Source organism: Salvelinus alpinus, chromosome 32, assembly GCF_045679555.1.
Source record: "Salvelinus alpinus chromosome 32, SLU_Salpinus.1, whole genome shotgun sequence".
NCBI classification, from domain to species: domain Eukaryota; kingdom Metazoa; phylum Chordata; class Actinopteri; order Salmoniformes; family Salmonidae; genus Salvelinus; species Salvelinus alpinus.
In genome coordinates this window covers 27,410,234-27,428,408 of record NC_092117.1, presented here as the reverse complement: position 1 = coordinate 27,428,408, position 18,175 = coordinate 27,410,234, and the positions used below count along the sequence as shown (strand labels likewise).

Here is an 18,175-nt window from a genome sequence, read left to right as displayed (position 1 = left end):
AACGTTCCATGGTCATCAAAGTATTGGGTTTCAACAAAGCAGATGAGGTAAGCTCTAGAGACCTTGAGTTTTACAATCTCAGCTAATCTCTAAAACAAACGTGGCCCATGCACCACTTTCCCCCAATGGTGTTTGGCATCTCAGGGGCCAATAGGTTGATATTAATGAACGTCACAATAGGCCACTATGGCGTAAACTGGTCATGGCGGCTTCAGACGGAACATGGATCTGTGTTGTCAGTGGATTTTAAACTGAGTGGTGTTTGGAGGTTTTGTTAGGTATGTTAGCAATGGATTTAGGTCACCTGGCGCAGGATGGGGCATCACAGTCAGTGGTGCTGCATTATGTGACCAATCAAAAGGACATTCCACTCAATCTGCTCACTGATTGGCTCCTGAGAGAGAACCAGGTGAAGCGTGCCAAGTAACATTTTCTAACCTCTGTTACACTGGTATGTAATCACTCACCCTTTACACCACACACACACACACACACACACACACACACACACACACACACACACACACACACACACACACACACACCCACACACCAAAGGCCTGTAAACCTACCTTAAAAGACATGGTAGTGATCATATTAACTAGTAAACAAGAGACAGATGATCAACAGATCTGTCAGATAACATCATGGACCCCGTCAAGTTAATACCAATCCTCATTACAGCGCCACTCTAGGGACCTAATTGACCTGTAAGGGCATTACTTTTGACATAGATTATTTTGTGGAATTCTCAGTGGGCCACGTTACAGGGGTAGAGCCCCCATTGGTGTCTCCTCTGGATCTGTGTCCTATTACAGAGAGTTATAGCTATGGAGTGCAAGAACAGATTGATTATCTCCTATCCCACCTGAGCCCTTGGAGAGGCCGGATGGTCGCAAAGACACCGTAGATCAGTGAAGGCTGCTGAGGGGAGGATGGCTCATAATAATGGCTGGAACGGAGCAAATGGAATGGCATCAAAAGACGTGGTCTCCATGCCATTATTATGAGCCGTCCTCCCCTCAGCAACCTCCACTGCCATAGATAGCTGCAGCATCCCATTGTCTGTGTATGGTTGTCTTATCTGCATTGACTCACATGAGGAGGTCATTTACAGCAGAATCAGGGCTTATGCGCGGTCACACAAATGCAAGCACAAATGTACACACACATCCACACGCATGCACTCTATCACAGACACACAAACACTGTAATCTCAGCATGGTTTTACACTGACAGTGTAGAGCTGGCCAGCTGAAGTACGTGTCGTTGACTGATGTGGTGTGGCAGTAGATCAAATGGGATAAGTTTACCCTACACAATGTAAAGTGCTTTGAGCATATGGGAAAATCACTATATTTATCATAACTATTGTTATTAATACTTAAGTCTGTGTACTGCCTTCTCCATGAGTGAGTTTACAAAAATCCCTTATCCTGTGATTTCAGTACATTATATGTATTCTACACTATATGTAGCTCCAACACCTGCTTGCAATTCAGTATTGCGTGTTTGCATTGCGACTGTAGCTTACAAACTTGTCCTTAATTAAATAAACACATTACATGTTTGGTTGTAGCTGGTTCATTCATGAATTGCAGTGGTATTTGGGCATGGGCAAACTTCACTTTTCAAAATGTTTTGTTTATTTAAATGTATTTTAAATCAACTAATATAGCAGCTTAATCATGTTTTATCTTTTTTACCATTATGATTACATTGTGCCACCAGTAGGAGTTGTAACACCAATGACGGTAACAGTAATGACACATTTGAGGTAATTGAGGATTTTCTTAAATAATAGCCACATATGCTCAAATCTAAGGTTATTAACCCTTATATTATTTACTGATGAAGTGATATGATTCATAATTTTACTCAACATGAAATTTTCCTTCATTTAAATTGAATAACACCAATTACACTTTTTGTCTGACTGACTCTTCCATAATATTTTTTGTTAACCTTTCTTTAGGCAGGGAGAGTTCCAATGAGACCAATGTTTATTTTTCAAGGGAGTACTGCATTCAGACCCCCAAAAAATTACACAGAATTACATTACAAAATAAAAACACAAATCATTAAAAAAAAACATTCCTCAGTGAAGAGATCCTCTAACAATCTGAATTGCCTGAAAGGCACCAATGCGTAACAGCTGTAGTGTATTCTGTAGATTGTTCCATCAATCAATATATCAAACCCATAACCTAGAGGAATATTTAGGCTAAAATGTTAGGTGCTGATGTATGGCTTACAAAGACACAGCATTTCCTAGACATTAGCCTGCTGATCAGGCAGTTTGCATCAATGTACAGTACCAGTCCAAAGTTTGGACACACCTACTTATTCTGTCACACCCTGATCTGTTTCACCCGTCTTTGTGCTCGTTTCCACCCTCCTCCAGGTGTCACCCATCTTCCGCATTATCCCCAGTGTATTTATACCTGTGTTCTATGTTTGTCTTTTGCCAGTTTGTTTTGTTTTGTGAAACCTACCAGCGTTTGTCCCCTTGCTCCGGTCTGTTCTTGTTTTCTAGACTTTCCCGGTTTTGACCTTTCTGCCTGCTTTGACCCTGAGCCTGCCTGCCGTTCTATACCTTGCCACACCTCTCTGGATTATTGAACCCTGCCTGCCCTGACCCTGAGACTGCCTGCCGTTCTGTCCCTGTTGCACCCTTTCTGGATTACTGACCTCTGCCTGCCCTTGACCTGTTGTTTGCCTGCCCATGTACTAGAAATAAAAACTTTTGTTACTTCGACACTGTCTGCATCTGGGTCATACCTGAAACCTGATAGTACGAACTGGCCATGACTGACCCAGCAGACTCAGACTCACACCAGCTCCACAATACTGTCTCCCTGCAAGGAGACACCATTGGAAGACACAAGGAGTTACTTCAAGGTCTTATGAAGGGACTCCATACCCTGACAGAATGCCATAACCAGGCATTCCATACTTTGCTGGAGCAATTCCGCGGATTCCCCACTGGGCAGCGGATCACACCCGTAATTTCCCAGCCTACCTCAGTGTCCCGAGAACCCCGCTTACCTCCTCCGAAGCGCTATGCTGGAGATTCCAGATCCTGCCGAGCTTCTCTCCGAGTGCTCCCTCATTTTCGAGCTGCAGCCTTCTTCGTTCCCCTTGGACCGCTCGAGGATAGCGTACATCATAACGCTGATGTCCGGCGGTGTGGGAGCAGCAATCCGCCGTCTGCCTCAGTCTGGAGGAGTTTGTGGAGGAAGTTCGGAAGGTGTTTGATTCGCCGTTGTCCGGTAGAGAGGCTGCTCGTAAGCTGCTCCAGCTACGTCAAGACTACCGTAGTGTGGCAGAATACGCAGTGGATTTTCGCACGTTGGCGGCTGAGAGTGCCTGGAACCCAGAAGCAATCGACATGTTCCAGCATGGAGTATCGGAGGAAGTAAAGGACAAGTTTTCAGCCCAGGAACTACCGACGGATCTCGACTTGCTCATCGCCTTGACCATTCGAATCGATCGGCGACTACGAGAACGAAGGAAGGAGAGGAGATTCGACTTCACTCGCCCGTCCAAGGATTCCACATCGCCTCCGAGGCATCCCAGAAGTCCCCGACGGCTCTGTTGCCAAGAGAACACGAGGCTACCCGAGTTTCCACGAGTCTCCGAAGACTGCCGATTCACCTCTTCCCAAGCCTATGCAAATAGGCAGAGCTAGGCTGTCTCCAGCTGAATGGCTAGACAGGCTTCACACTAAGAGTTGCCTGTATTGCGGGACTACGGGTCATTTCCTCACCACCTGTCCACTAAAAGACCAGGCTCACCGGTAGGAGCGAGTACTCTGGTGGGTCATACGGATAACTTTCCTCTCCCTTTACTCGCATCCCTTTTCATGCCATGTTGCTGTGGGGGAACCAATCGAAATCTCTCCGGGTACTCATCTACTCTGGGGCTGTTGAGAGCTTTATGGACGCTACCCTGGCTTCCGCTATGGATATCCCCACTCAGCCCCTCTCTATTTCCATGGACGTTAGAGCACTGGACGTGAACTCTATAGGCCGGGTCACCCACAATACCACCCCCATCAACCTACATGTGTCAGGAAACCACAGCGAGACGATCCAGTTCCTTCTGCATCAGATGACATAGCTACCACAATCCCCAGACCTCAACCCAATTGAGATGGTTTGGGATGAGTTGGACCGCAGAGTGATGGAAAAACAACCAACAAGTGCTCAGCATATGTGGGAAATCCTTCAAGACTGTTGAAAGAGCATTCCAGGTGACTACCTCATGAAGCTGGTTGAGAGACTGCCAAGACTGTCATCAAGGCAAAGGGTGGCTACTTCAAAGAATATAAATATATTTTGATTTATTTAACATTTTTGGGGTTACTACATGATTCCATATGTGTTATTTCATAATTTTGATGTCTACACTATTATTCTACAATGTAGAAAATAGTGAAAATAAAGAAAACCCTTGAATGAGTAGATGTGTCCAAACTTTTGACTGGTACTGTAGTTCAAGCATCTATCCAGCTCATCAGCCAAAACTGTGTTGAGTTAACATTGTTTTCACCATACCTTATCGACGTAAACATGTATCAATGTGGCTTTTTGATTGATATGCAAAATTTTAAAGTCTTACATGAACAAAGGTTTAATCACAGGCATGTATCATTATCATTAACATTATCATCTAGAAATGTAGTAGTGATAATTATAAAATGAGAATATTTGTAAATAATCTGCCCACATTTCCAACTATCCAAATGGTTCTTACAACCTTTCCATTTCTCCCTTCCTCCCTTTCCCTTTCCCTTTCTCCCGCTCCCCTAAATCAGTCATTGGTGTATTGATTGAGCCATGCCAGGCTGAGATCCAAGAGCGCCTTGATAGCCAGCGTTTTGCAGCGATGAGTAAGCTATCTATCCCACAGTACAGCACAAAGCTGTGGTTAAGTGGTGAGCCTGTGCTCAGTTCACAAAGTAACATCAGCTGTTGAGCAACTTGAGGAGACTAAATTACTTTGTGTTACGTTGGATTGTAAACTGTCATGGTCAAAACATATTGATTCAGTGGTTGTGAATATGGTCTGCTTTTTTGACACCACAAAGCAAATCCTGCAGGCTCTAGTTTTATCTTATCTTGATTATTTTCCAGTCATATGGTCAAGTGCTGCAAAGAAGTACCTAGTTAAGCTGCAGCTGGCCCAGAATAGAGCGGCACATCTTGCTCTTCACTGTAATCAGAGGGCTAATATAAATACTATGCATGCCAGTTTATCTTGGCTATGAGTTGAGGAGAGACTGACTGCATCACTTATTTTTATAAGAAACATTAAATGTGTTGAAAAATCCTAATTGTTTGCATAGTCGCTTACACACAGCACTGACACACACCACCAGACATGCCACCAGGGGTCTTTTCAGTCCCCAAATCCAGAACAAATTCAAGAAAACACAGTATTATATAGAGCCATGATTGCATGGAACTCCGTTCCATCTCATATTGCTCAAATGAACAGCAAACCTGGTTTCAAAAAACAGATAAGCAACATCTCACGGCACAACGCCTCTCCCCTATTTGACCTAGATACTCTATGCATTGATACTGTAGGTAGGCGTTTAAAATGTACGTAGTACTGTCCTTGAGCTGTTCTTGTCTATTAATGTTCTGTATTATGTCATGTTTCATGTTTTGTGTGGACCCCAGGAAGAGTAGCTGCTGCTATCGCAACAGCTAATGGGGATCCTAATAAAATACCAAATATCAAAGCTCTCACATCATGCTCAGAGAGAAGATCACACATCACAGTGCAGAGTAGGACACAGACAGACACACCTCTGCTGCAGCCCTGGTACATCCTGTCACAATACCATCATAAGTAAGCTTTGTACATCTGATCTCATCTGATCTGATCCACCATCATACAATCTATCATCTAAGATCTCAGAATCATCCCTTAATGATTCATTAATTCCAAAGAAAAATAATCTAGAAGGGGATCGGCATGCATTTCGTCTATAACTGAAAATCAAAGAGTTTATGCTGATACTGCTAATATAAAAGTGATATGGACTTCAAAATACCAAGTTGTAATCTGCTATTGACTTTTCTCTCTTTTCTTCTTGTTACAATGAGATGATATTGATTAGATCAGAAGCTTAGGTCAGGATTCATTAGATCAGTGGTTACTCGGGTTAGCCGAAAAACATAGCATAGCATATATTGCATTTGTTTAGTTGGTGTCTACGGTGTAACTACGTAGGAGCTGTTAAATTAGAGGGCTGCTGCTCTTACGATTTAGTTTATTAGGATCCCCATCAGCTACTGCACACGCAGAAGTTACTCTCCCTGGGTTCCACATAAAACGTACAAGTACATGACAAAGTACAAAAGATTATAGACAAGAACAAAATATTACATTAAATTATAAATAAAATAAAAATAAGAGATATATGAAAGACACCAAGTGGCCCTTGTCACGAAACCACACCTATCCTTAGTGCATTCTGAAAGTATTCAGACCCCTTGACTTTTTCCACATTTTGTTACATACCAGCATTATTCTAAAATAGTTTAAATGTAAAATAAAATCCTCAGCAATCTACACACAATACCCCATAATGACAAAGCGGAACCAGGTTTAGATTTTTTTTGAAAATGTATTAAAAATAAAAAACAGAAATACCATATTTCCAAAAGTATTCAGATCCTTTGCTATGAGAATCAAAATTGAGCTCAGGTGCATCCTGTTTCCATTGATCATCCTTGAGATGTTTCTACAACTTGATTGGAGTCCATCTGTGGTAAATTCAATTGATTGGACGTGATTTGGAAAGGCACACACCTGCCTATATAAGGTCCCACAGTTGACAGTACATGTCACAGCAAAAACCAAGCCATGAGGTCGAAGGAATTGTCCATAGAGCTCTGAGACAGGACTCTGTCGAGGCACAGATCTGGGGAAGGGTACCAAAACATTTCTGCAGCATTGAAGGTCCCCAAGAACACAGCGGCCTCCATCATTCTTAAATGGAAGACGTTTGGAACCACCAAGACTCTTCCTGGAGCTGGCCACCCGGCAAAACTGAGCAATCGGGGGAGAAAGGCCTTGGTCAGGGAGATGACCCATGGCCACTCTGACAGAGTTCCTCTATGGAGTTGGGAGAACCTTAAAGAAGGACAACCATCTCTGCAGTACTCCACCAATCAGGTCTTTGTGGTAGAGTGGCCAGATGGAAGCCACTCCTCAGTAAAAGGCACATAACAGCCCGCTTGGAGTTTGCCAAAAGACATAAAGGAATCTCAGACAATGAGAAATAAGATTCTCAGGTCTGATGAAACCAAGATTGAACTCTTTGGCCTGAATGCCAAGCGTTATTCCGGAGGAAACCAGGCACCATCCCTATGGTGAAGCATGGTGGTGACAGCCTCATGCTGTGGGGATGGTTTTCAGTGGCAGGGACTGGGAGAGTAGTCAGAATTGAGGGAAAGATGAACGGAGCAAAGTACAGAAAGATTATTTATGAAAACCTGTTCCAGAGCACTCGGGACCTGGGGTGAAGGTTCACCTTCCAACAGGACAACGACCCTAAGCACACAGCCAAGACAATGCAGGAGTGGCTTCGGGACAAGTCTCTGAATGTCCTTGAGTGGCTCAGCCAGAGCCTGGACTTGAACTGGATTGAACACCTCTGAAAAGACCTGAAAATAGCTGTTCAGCATCGCTCCCCATGCAACCTGACAGAGCTTGAGAGGATCTGCAGAGAAGAATGGGAGAAACTCCTCAAATACAGGCGTGCCAAGCTTGTAGCGTCATACCCAAGAGACTCAAGGCTGTAATCATTGCCAAAGGTGCTTCAACAAAATACTGAGTAAAGGGTCTGAATACTTATGTAAATGTGATATTTCCGTTTTTTTATTTTTTACAAATTTGCAAACATTTCTTGCTTTGTCAATATGGGGTATTGTGTGTAGATTGATGAAGGGGAAATGTTTTATTTAATCCATTTTAGAATTAGGCTGTAACGTAACAAAATGAGGAAAAAGTCAAGGGGTCTGAAAACGTTCTGAATGCAATGTATCTCACCCACGTTAGAAGTTCAGAACAAGAACGTGTAGGTTATATAGAAATAATGACAGTCAAATTGAAAATATTTAAAGGGAAATTTAAAAAAAAATCTACTTCACATTCATCATCTCCAGCACCACCCCAACATCAACATATGTGAAAATGGCACGTTTCTATGTTTTGTGGTAAAAAAGATAAGTGTTTCCAATGACATCCTCAACCAATTAGTAGACAATTAGCAGGCAATGCCAACTCATAATTGGTTAAAAATCACACAACGCACACCGATGATGTCATTGGAAACACTTATCTTCCTGTATCTTTTTTATTACAAAACATAAAAATGCGCTGACACATCCTAAACAAAAGCAATGATAAGCTATGTGTTTGTCGGTCACTGTGGGTTACCGCTGATCTGATTTCAATCCTGGCCTTAGATGCCCTGTGCGGATGATGAGAAGGGAGAACAGAGAGAGAGAGAGAGAGAGAGAGAGAGAGAGAGAGAGAGAGAGAGAGAGAGAGAGAGAGAGAGAGAGAGAGAGAGAGAGAGAGAGAGAGAGAGAGAGAGAGAGAGAGAGAGAGAGAGAGAGAGAGAGAGAGAGAGAGAGAGAGAGAGAGAGAGAGAGAGAGAGAGAGAGAGAGAGAGAGAGAGAGAGAGAGAGAGACTGAGACTGAGACTGAGACTGAGAGAGAGAGACTGAGACTGAGAGAGAGAGACTGAGACTGAGAGAGAGAGACTGAGACTGAGACTGAGGGAGAGACTGAGGGAGAGACTGAGGGAGAGACTGAGGGAGAGACTGAGAGACGAAAGACAGGCAGAGGAGACAAGGAAGATAAAATAACAACAGAAATGAGAAAAGAAGATGAGTTTGATAGGCAGGGAGGAAGAAGAGTGGCCTGGTGAACCAGCCTGATCACTTAGATGAACGAGTCTGGTGAACAGCTATCAGGCTGGTTCTATGAGGCTAGAAGATAAGTGGATGGTCCAATAAGTTACACTGACCCTCTTCCGCAGGTTGTAGGTGAGCAGCAGGTTCCGTGAGAAGTGGTTAGAGAAGGCCGTGTAGAACTCCAGAACCTTCTGCAGGGCGTCTCGTTTGATGACGTGGAGGTCACAGTAGGTCAGGGCACGCACGTTGGCACACGCCTGGGCTAGGGTCACCTCCTTCCAGAACACATCCCCAAACACGTCCCCCTTACCTGCAGACAGAGAGAGAGAGAGAGAGAACCGATTAACATATTACTTCTTAAATGGAACAGATTTTCCATCTGAGATTTATTTATGAATTACTTTTTTTAATACTTTAGAAAGATTTACGAAATATTTATTTTACCTGCAGAGAGTGAGAGAAAGCAGCTAAAATGCCCGGTTAACAACTGAGTATTTACCCATTTACTTCTGAGACATAACAATAGTTAGTTTATTCCAGAGTGACTATGCCGGAGATGTGAAGACGAACGTTTGCTCCCATAGTTAAAACCTTTTCTCAATACAGGGGGTGCTGTTTCCACTTTGGAAAATATCGTCTCCAAATTAAACTGCCTCATACTCAATTCTTGCTCGTACAATATGCATATTATTATTACTATTGGATAGAAAACAATCTCTAGTTTCTAAAACCGTTTGAATTATGTCTGTGGGTGAACCAGAACTCTTTCTACAGCGAAAATCATGACAGGACATGCGAAGGTCAGAAAAATAGTCTCTGTTCTCAGATCAGTTTAAAGCTCTGTGTGTGCCCTATGGATCGAAATGAACTGCACCCGCCTTCCCCTGGATGTCAGTAACCAATGAGAAGTGGAATGGAGTCTCTACGTATTTCTCAGAGTTTATAAAAGGCAATGGAGTGACATGTACGTTCTTTTGGACGCTCGCCAAGGCGCAAGAGAGGACATCAGAATGGCATGTTGAATAGCTCTTGTTATGGGGCTAAGATATATCCGTCTGTGATTTAATTCGATATAGGTGTTAGAAACATCATAACGAAGTTATTTGAAACCGATTTATATCAGTTTATGCGAGTATATTGCTATTTTCGGAATTTTCGTAGTATTGCGTTTGAGGATTTGGACATGTGTGTGCCACGTAGCTAATGTTAGCTGCTAGTTCCGAAGTTGAAGTGGACGTTTTACAACAAAGCAACGATTATTTTGGACAAAAGGACACCTTGCCCAAGATTCTGATGGAAGCTCGTCCAAAAGTAAGAGCTATTTATGATTTTATTCCGTATTTATGTGGAAAAATGTAAGCGCATTTTTCGGCCATTATTGCGGCACTAGTCTGGCTGTAACGCACACTGTATGTCTAGTAACGTTAATTTTAAAAATCTAAATCAGCGGTTACATTAATAACCAATGCATCTTTCATTAGCTGTCCAACCTGTATTTTTTTTGTCAATCTAATCGATAAATAATCGTAAACTTAGGTGCCCTTCCAAGATGGCGCCGGGCAGAATGCATGCCATGTTTTGACTGATTACATAGCATAACCACGATTTGTGATGCTAAATATGCACATTTTCGAACAAACTCTATATGCATTGTGTAATATGATGTTACAGGACTGTCATCTGAAGAATTCTGAGAAGGTTAGTGAAAAAATTTATATATTTTGGTGGTGATAACGTTATCGCGCTTTTTGCCTTGAATCAATGCTGGGGTGATGTTAGCTCATGTGGTATGCTAATATAACGATATATTGTGTTTTCGCTGTAAAACACTTAGAAAATCTGAAATATTGTCTGGATTCACAAGATCTGTGTATTTCAATTGCTGTACGATGTGTATTTTTAAGAAATGTTTTATGATGATTAATTAGGTAATACACGTTGCTCTCTGTAGTTATTCTAGTCGCTTTGGTGAGTTTTGTGATAGTGGCTGCAATGGTAAACTATGATTTATACCTGAAAAATGCAATTTTTTCTAAAAAAAACATGCTATACCATAAATATGTTATCAGACTGTCATCTTATGAAGTTGTTTCTTGGTTAGTGGCTATATATATCTTTATTTAGTCGAATTAGTGATAGCTACTGATGGAGTAAAAAACTGGTGGAGTAAAAAAAGTGGTGTCTTTTGCTAACGTGGTTAGCTAATAGATTTACATATTGTGTCTTCCCTGTAAAACATTTTAAAAATCAGAAATGATGGCTGGATTCACAAGATGTTGGTCTTTCATTTGCTGTATGCTATGTATTTTTCAGAAATGTTTTAGGATGAGTATTTTGGTAATTGACGTCGGTCTCTGTAATTATTCCGGCTGCTTCCAACGCTATTTCAGATTGCAGCTGCAATGTAGAACTGTGATTTATACCTGAAATATGCACGTTTTTCAAAAAAAACATATGCTATACCATAAATATGTTATCAGACTGTCATCTTATGAAGTTGTTTCTTGGTTAGTGGCTATATATATCTTTATTTAGTCGAAATTGTGATAGCTGCCCATGCAGGAAAAAAATGGTGGAGAAAAAAAAGTTGTGTCTTTTGCTATCGTGGTTAGCTAATAGATTTACATATTGTGTCTTCCCTGTAAAACATTTTAAAAATCAGAAATGATGGCTGGATTCACAAGATCTGTATCTTTCATCTGGTGTCTTGGACTTGTGATTTAATGATATTTAGATGCTAGTATTTACTTGTGACGCTATGCTAGGCTATGCTAGTCAGCTTTTTTACTGTGGGGGGTGCTCCCGGATCCGGGATGAGTACCAAGTAAAAGTTAATGCCTAGGCTTTGGCTCAGCAGGATAACAAAGTGTTTTGGTTCAAACCCTGTCAGTCACAGCAACGAAAGCCTGTTTGAACCCATTAATCTTACTGGCTGAAATATAAAACTTGTTGATGTGAATCATATCAATGTTCAGTGAATTGACAAAGCATTCACAGACACTATATACATTTGTTCTGATCATTGGGTCTGGCTTCTGAGAGGATCCTATTTGTGATTCTGTAAAATTGCATTTAAAATGGGTGAGCTTATTAAAAAGAGAAGACATTTCACAACAATACCTAACTGTACAGCTGTCTATGAACTGACAATAATTGAAATTATTAAACTACAATATTCAAAAGGGTTTTGATATCTTTGTTGAATGATTGAGAGTGAATGGGAAAATGTTTGATGCTGTCACTGCAAAATATAACAAGATGATTCATTATATTACCTAATGATGTTTTCCTACTTGGAACTCACAAGATTTCATACAATTGCACAAGACATGCATTCATTTACACATCCACACGCGCACGTACCAGACCTTGGTTCAAATACTATTTCAGGTATTTCAATTACTTTTCAACAATACATTTGAAAACAAGTATTCAGATAACCTTTATTTGAAAAAAAAAATGGTTGAATTTTGGAATGTATTTGGGAACACTCAAATACACAAAAAAAGTATTTAAAAAACAAAATACGCAAATACACATGTATTTGAACCTAGTTCTGGCGCACACACACACGTCTTCTCGTAATCAAACTGTCACGTTCTGACCTTAGTTTCTTTTTATGTCTTTGTGTTAGGTTGGTCAGGGCGTGAGTTTGGGTGGGCAGTCTATGTTCTGTTTTCTATGTTGTTGTATTTCTATGTCTGGCCTGATATGGTTCTCAATCAGAGGCAGCTGTCGATCGTTGTCTCTGATTGAGAATCATATTTAGGTAGCCTGTTTTCCCACTATGGGTTGTGGGTGTTTATTTTCTGTCTAGTGTCTGTTCACCTTACATAACTGTTTCGTTTTTTCTTATCGTTGTTGTTTTGTGTAGTGTTCAGTTTGAAATTAAAATATAACGAACACTTACCACGCTGCATTTTGGTCCTCCTCTCCTTCCACCAACGAGAATCGTTACAGAAACACCCACCAACACCGGACCAAGCAGCGTGGTAAACGGGAGCAGTGCAATCTGGACTCATGGACATGGGAGGAGATACTAGACGGCAAGGGACCCTGGGCACAGGCTGGGGTATATCGCCGCCCCAAGGAAGAACTGGAGGCAGCGAAAGCTGAGCGGCGGCGATATGAGGAGGTAGCACGGCAGCGCGACAGGCACGAGAGGCAGCCCCCCCCAACAAATTGGGGGGGGTGGGGGGAACGGGGAGTGTGGCAGAGTCAGGTTGGAGACCTGAGCCCACTCCTCGTGCTTATCGTAAGCAGAGCGTTACTGGTCAGGCACCGTGTTATGCGGTTAAGCGCACGGCGTCGCCAGTACGCGCTCATAGCCCGGTGCGCTATAGGCCAGCCCCCCGCAAGTGTCATGCGAGTGTGGGCATCCAGTCAGGGCGTATTGTGCCGGCTCAGCGCGTCTGGTCTCCGGTACGCCGTTTCGGTCCAGGGTATCCTGCGCCGGCTCTGCATGCTGTGTCTCCGGGGCGCTGGGAGGGTGCAGTGCGTCCTATGCCTGCGCTCCGCTCGTGCCGGGCGAATGTGTGCATTGAGCCTAAGGGAGAGGTGCGAGTGGTATGCACCAGATCTCCAGTGCTCACCCACAGCCCGGTTCAACCTGTGCCTGCACTCTGGAGGGTCCGGGCTAAAGTGGTCATCCAGCCTGGAGGAGTGGTGCCAAGGCTGCGCACCAGAGCTCCAGTGCTCCCCCACAGCCCGGTCCTTCCGGTGCCTCCTCCAAGCGGCGAGGGTCGCCGCCCCAAAGGCGCCACTTAAGCGGGCAAAGACTATGGTGGAGTGGGGTCCACGTCCCGCGCCAGAGCCAGAGCCGCGGACAGACGCCCACCCAGACCCTCCCCTATAGGTTCAGGTTTTGCGGCCGGAGTCCGCACCTTTGGGGGGGGGTACTGTCACGTTCTGACCTTATTTTTTTTTATGTCTTTGTGTTAGGTTGGTCAGGGCGTGAGTTTGGGTGGGTAGTCTATGTTCTGTTTTCTATGTTGTTGTATTTCTATGTCTGGCCTGATATGGTTCTCAATCAGAGGCAGCTGTCGATCGTTGTCTCTGATTGAGAATCATATTTAGGTAGCCTGTTTTCCCACTATGGGTTGTGGCTGTTTATTTTCTGTCTAGTGTCTGTTCACCTTACAGAACTGTTTCGTTTTTTCTTATCGTTGTTATTTTGTGTAGTGTTCAGTTTGAAATTAAAATACGACAAACACTTACCACGCTGCATTTTGGTCCTCCTCTCCTTCCACCAACGAGAATCGATACACAAACACATAAAAATATTCTATATTCATTTGGGAAGAGAAACAGGAAATCTCTCCCATCAGTCACTTAGCTAATCACCATACTGCAAAGAAATCCCAATAGAAGTTAATTGACTGAAAAACAGTCATTATGGTGTAGCGGATAATCTATGGTGATAGAATTATTTGTTGTTTGAGAAACACAAAGTCAGGATCATCTCCTACTCTCCAGAGAAGCTCTGAATAGCACAGCACAAAGTAAGAACGTAGCACAGTAACGCTCAGCACAGTACAGCACCGCTCAGATCAACACAACACAGCCCAATACAGTATAACACAAGCTAGAACAGAACAGAACAGCACAACACAGAACACCAACCTGCTAGATTTTAGTTGTTCTACTCATCTAGACTACTAATCTCCCTCTCTCTCACACACACACACACACACACACACACACACACACACACACACACACACACACACACACACACACACACACACACACACACACACACACACACACACACACACACACACACACACACACACAGTGTATGCATCCAGAAATGAGAGCTGTTTATATCAATCTCTTTGTAATTAAAGCTGACATTTACATTTGTCATTTAGCAGATACTCTTATCCAGAGCGACTTACAGTTAGTGCATTTATCATAGGATAGCTTGGTGAGACAACCACATATCACTGTCATAGTAAGTAAATGTTTCCTCAAGAAAGCAGCTTTACGGTACAGTTATTGAAAATCTGCCAACATCCATCAAAAACACAGCCAACATCCATCAAAAACACAGCCAACATCCATCAAATACACGGCCAACATCCATCAAATACATGGCCAGCTGTTTATATCAGTCTCTTCCTAATTAAAGCGGACATCTGCCTCAGCTTTACGGTACGTTTTTGAAAAGCTGGCAACATCCATCAAATACACAGCCAACATCCATCAAATACATGGCCAACAACGGCCAACATCCATCAAATACACAGCCAGCTGTTTATATCAGTCTGATCCTAATTAAAGTTGACATCTGCCTCAGCTTTACGGTACGTTGTTGAAAAGCTGGCAACATCCATCAAATACACAGCCAACATCCATCAAATACACGGCCAACAATGGCCAACATCCATCAAATACACAGCCAACATCCATCAAATACACGGCCAACAATGGCCAACATCCATCAAATACACGGCCAACATTGAATTACAGAGCGTACCTGGGTGTGTGTATGGCCCCATACAAAACAGTATGATGGTAGTTTGAACCAACTCAGTGGCCTTGTGTCTAGAGTGTCTACCCTGAGATCGGAAGATTGGGAGCTCGATTCCCGGCCGAGTTATACTAAAGACAGTAAAAATGGGACCTGATGCGTCTCTGCTTGGCACTCAGAATTAATGAGATAGATTGGGGTAGACTAGCGTCCAGGGGGTGTACTTGTACATCAAGCTGCCTCACGCTACAGAAACAGGAGATCCTGCTCCTATGAGCTGTTCTGGACGCTACAGAAACAGGAGATCCTGCTCCTATGAGCTGTTCTGGACGCTACAGAAACAGGAGATCCTGCTCCTATGAGCTGTTCTGGATGCTACAGAAACAGGAGATCCTGCTCCTATGAGCTGTTCTGGACGCTACAGAAACAGGAGATCCTGCTCCTATGAGCTGTTCTGGACGCTACAGAAACAGGAGATCCTGCTCCTATGAGCTGTTCGGGCTCGCACAAGCAAAGGCTCCTTACTTACTTATAGTTTGTCGGTTGCTGGTAGTCAGTCCTAACAATGTAAATTCACACTCAAATTTTTGAACTAACAAATCTAACATATCATTTGTGATGGGTTTGGAGTTGATGAGTTTGTCAGCATAATCAGATTGGATTGAATAAAAAAACAAGGCTTTCATGTCTTCCAGCCTAAAACAAACCAAGGCAGTGATAGAGAGGCAAAAATGGAACAGCAAAACAGCTAGAGTCAATTCTAGTAAAACATTGTTCTCCGCAGCTGTGGAAATGTGAATCAACTGCATGGTCATTCAAAAAAGATCTTGTGAAACATAACAGCAAAGTAGAAAAATATATGGAAAATAGAAATCCAATATGGATGGTTTTAAGAGATAGATGGGAGGGGTTGAATGGAGCTGAAGGTTGGGACTAATAACAACTAGTAACAAGATAACTCATGTAAAACATACTGTGCCCGTAAAACGTATATAGGTTCAGAACTTTTGTGAAAGAGCAAAGTTTGAAAGATATTGCAAATAGAAATCAAACCGGAATGACATCAGAAATAGATGGAAGAGGTTGAGGGTAGAGGAAGGACAGGAGTTAAAACAAACAAAATATAACTATTGTAAAATAGACTGTGTCCATAAAATGTATATAGTATGTATAAGCTGGAAGTAGAAGACTAAGCGTTGTTGTTATATATATATATGAAAAAAAATATATGGGGGATTGGAATTGATGCAAACAATTACATTGATGGAAGCTACAATCTATCTGCAACATTAAAGCTGATCTACCCCCTTCTGACGAACCAAGAGAGAATGAGGTGACCAACTAGAGTTAATTAGTTAATAGAATGATCACAGTGCTACGTAGGCCTACATTCAGCAGCTGGTGCAGCAATGATTCTGTATAGCAGCTGCCATTAGTTTAATGAGACTGTGATTTACAGCAGTAGCTAATTCATCACCCAGGGTTCAATCAACATGAACTAACCAGGTCAGCAACGCCATGGAAAATAACCTCAGCTACTGTTTGTTAGTAGGCCCAGGGAGATGGTGTTGCATTTTTACTGTTTACCATGTTTTATTATGTTGGTGTGTATGTTTGCCTGGCAATGTTGGCTGTTTGCCCAGCAACAGTCTAACGGTCTGTATATGCACTCAAACACATCCGCCGGCACACACACGCACACACACACACACACACGCACACGCACACACACACACACACACACACACACACACACACACACACACACACACACACACACACACACACACACACACACACCATGGAGAACAACCAAAACATAATACGAGAAATAACAAAGAATCCATCACTTAGATCAATAACAAGGTGTGATTTACAGCCACTCAACATTTAACTGTGTAGCCTTCACCCTCCACTCCCACATTAACACCCTGGTAATGTCTCTACAGGGACTGTCATTGGGATTAGACTACAGCTCCTTTCACACACGGTACCGATGAACACCACGGTACCGATGAACAACACGGTACCGATGTGCACCGGCTCAACTCAAGCACTGGTCCATGGACAGCAGCTCACTCAAAATAGCCGCAAACCATCCTATACAATAGACAGCAGCAAAGCACCCAAGATGGCCACCACCTACATCGTCATACTGTATAATACACAACTACTCACCCCAGATGGCCACCATGTAATCCTACATCGTCATATTGTATAATACACAACTACTCACCCAAGATGGCCACCATGTAATCCTACATCGTCATATTGTATAATACACAACTACTCACCCAAGATGGCCACCATGTAATCCTACATCGTCATATTGTATAATACACAACTACTCACCCAAGATGGCCACCATGTAATCCTACATCGTCATACTGTATAATAGACAACTACTCACCCAAGATGGCCACCATGTAATCCTACATCGTCATACTGTATAATAGACAACTACTCACCCAAGATGGCCACCATGTAATCCTACATCGTCATATTGTATAATACACAACTACTCACCCAAGATGGCCACCATGTAATCCTACATCGTCATACTGTATAATACACAACTACTCACCCAAGATGGCCACCATGTAATCCTACATCGTCATATTGTATAATACACAACTACTCACCCAAGATGGCCACCATGTAATCCTACATCGTCATATTGTATAATACACAACTACTCACCCAAGATGGCCACCATGTAATCCTACATCGTCATATTGTATAATACACAACTACTCAC

General features: G+C 42.6%; 1 protein-coding gene across 2 annotated transcripts in view; it reads right to left on the bottom strand.

The window, feature by feature from the left end:
* Positions 1-18,175, bottom strand: part of LOC139562564 (voltage-gated delayed rectifier potassium channel KCNH1-like) — a 96,405-nt gene that overhangs the window by 33,399 nt on the left and 44,831 nt on the right. For both annotated transcript variants that reach the window (XM_071380335.1, XM_071380337.1), the window contains exon 12: positions 9,056-9,252. In XM_071380335.1, coding sequence (XP_071236436.1) covers positions 9,056-9,252 — 197 coding nt within the window. The remainder of the gene's footprint in view (positions 1-9,055; positions 9,253-18,175) is intronic.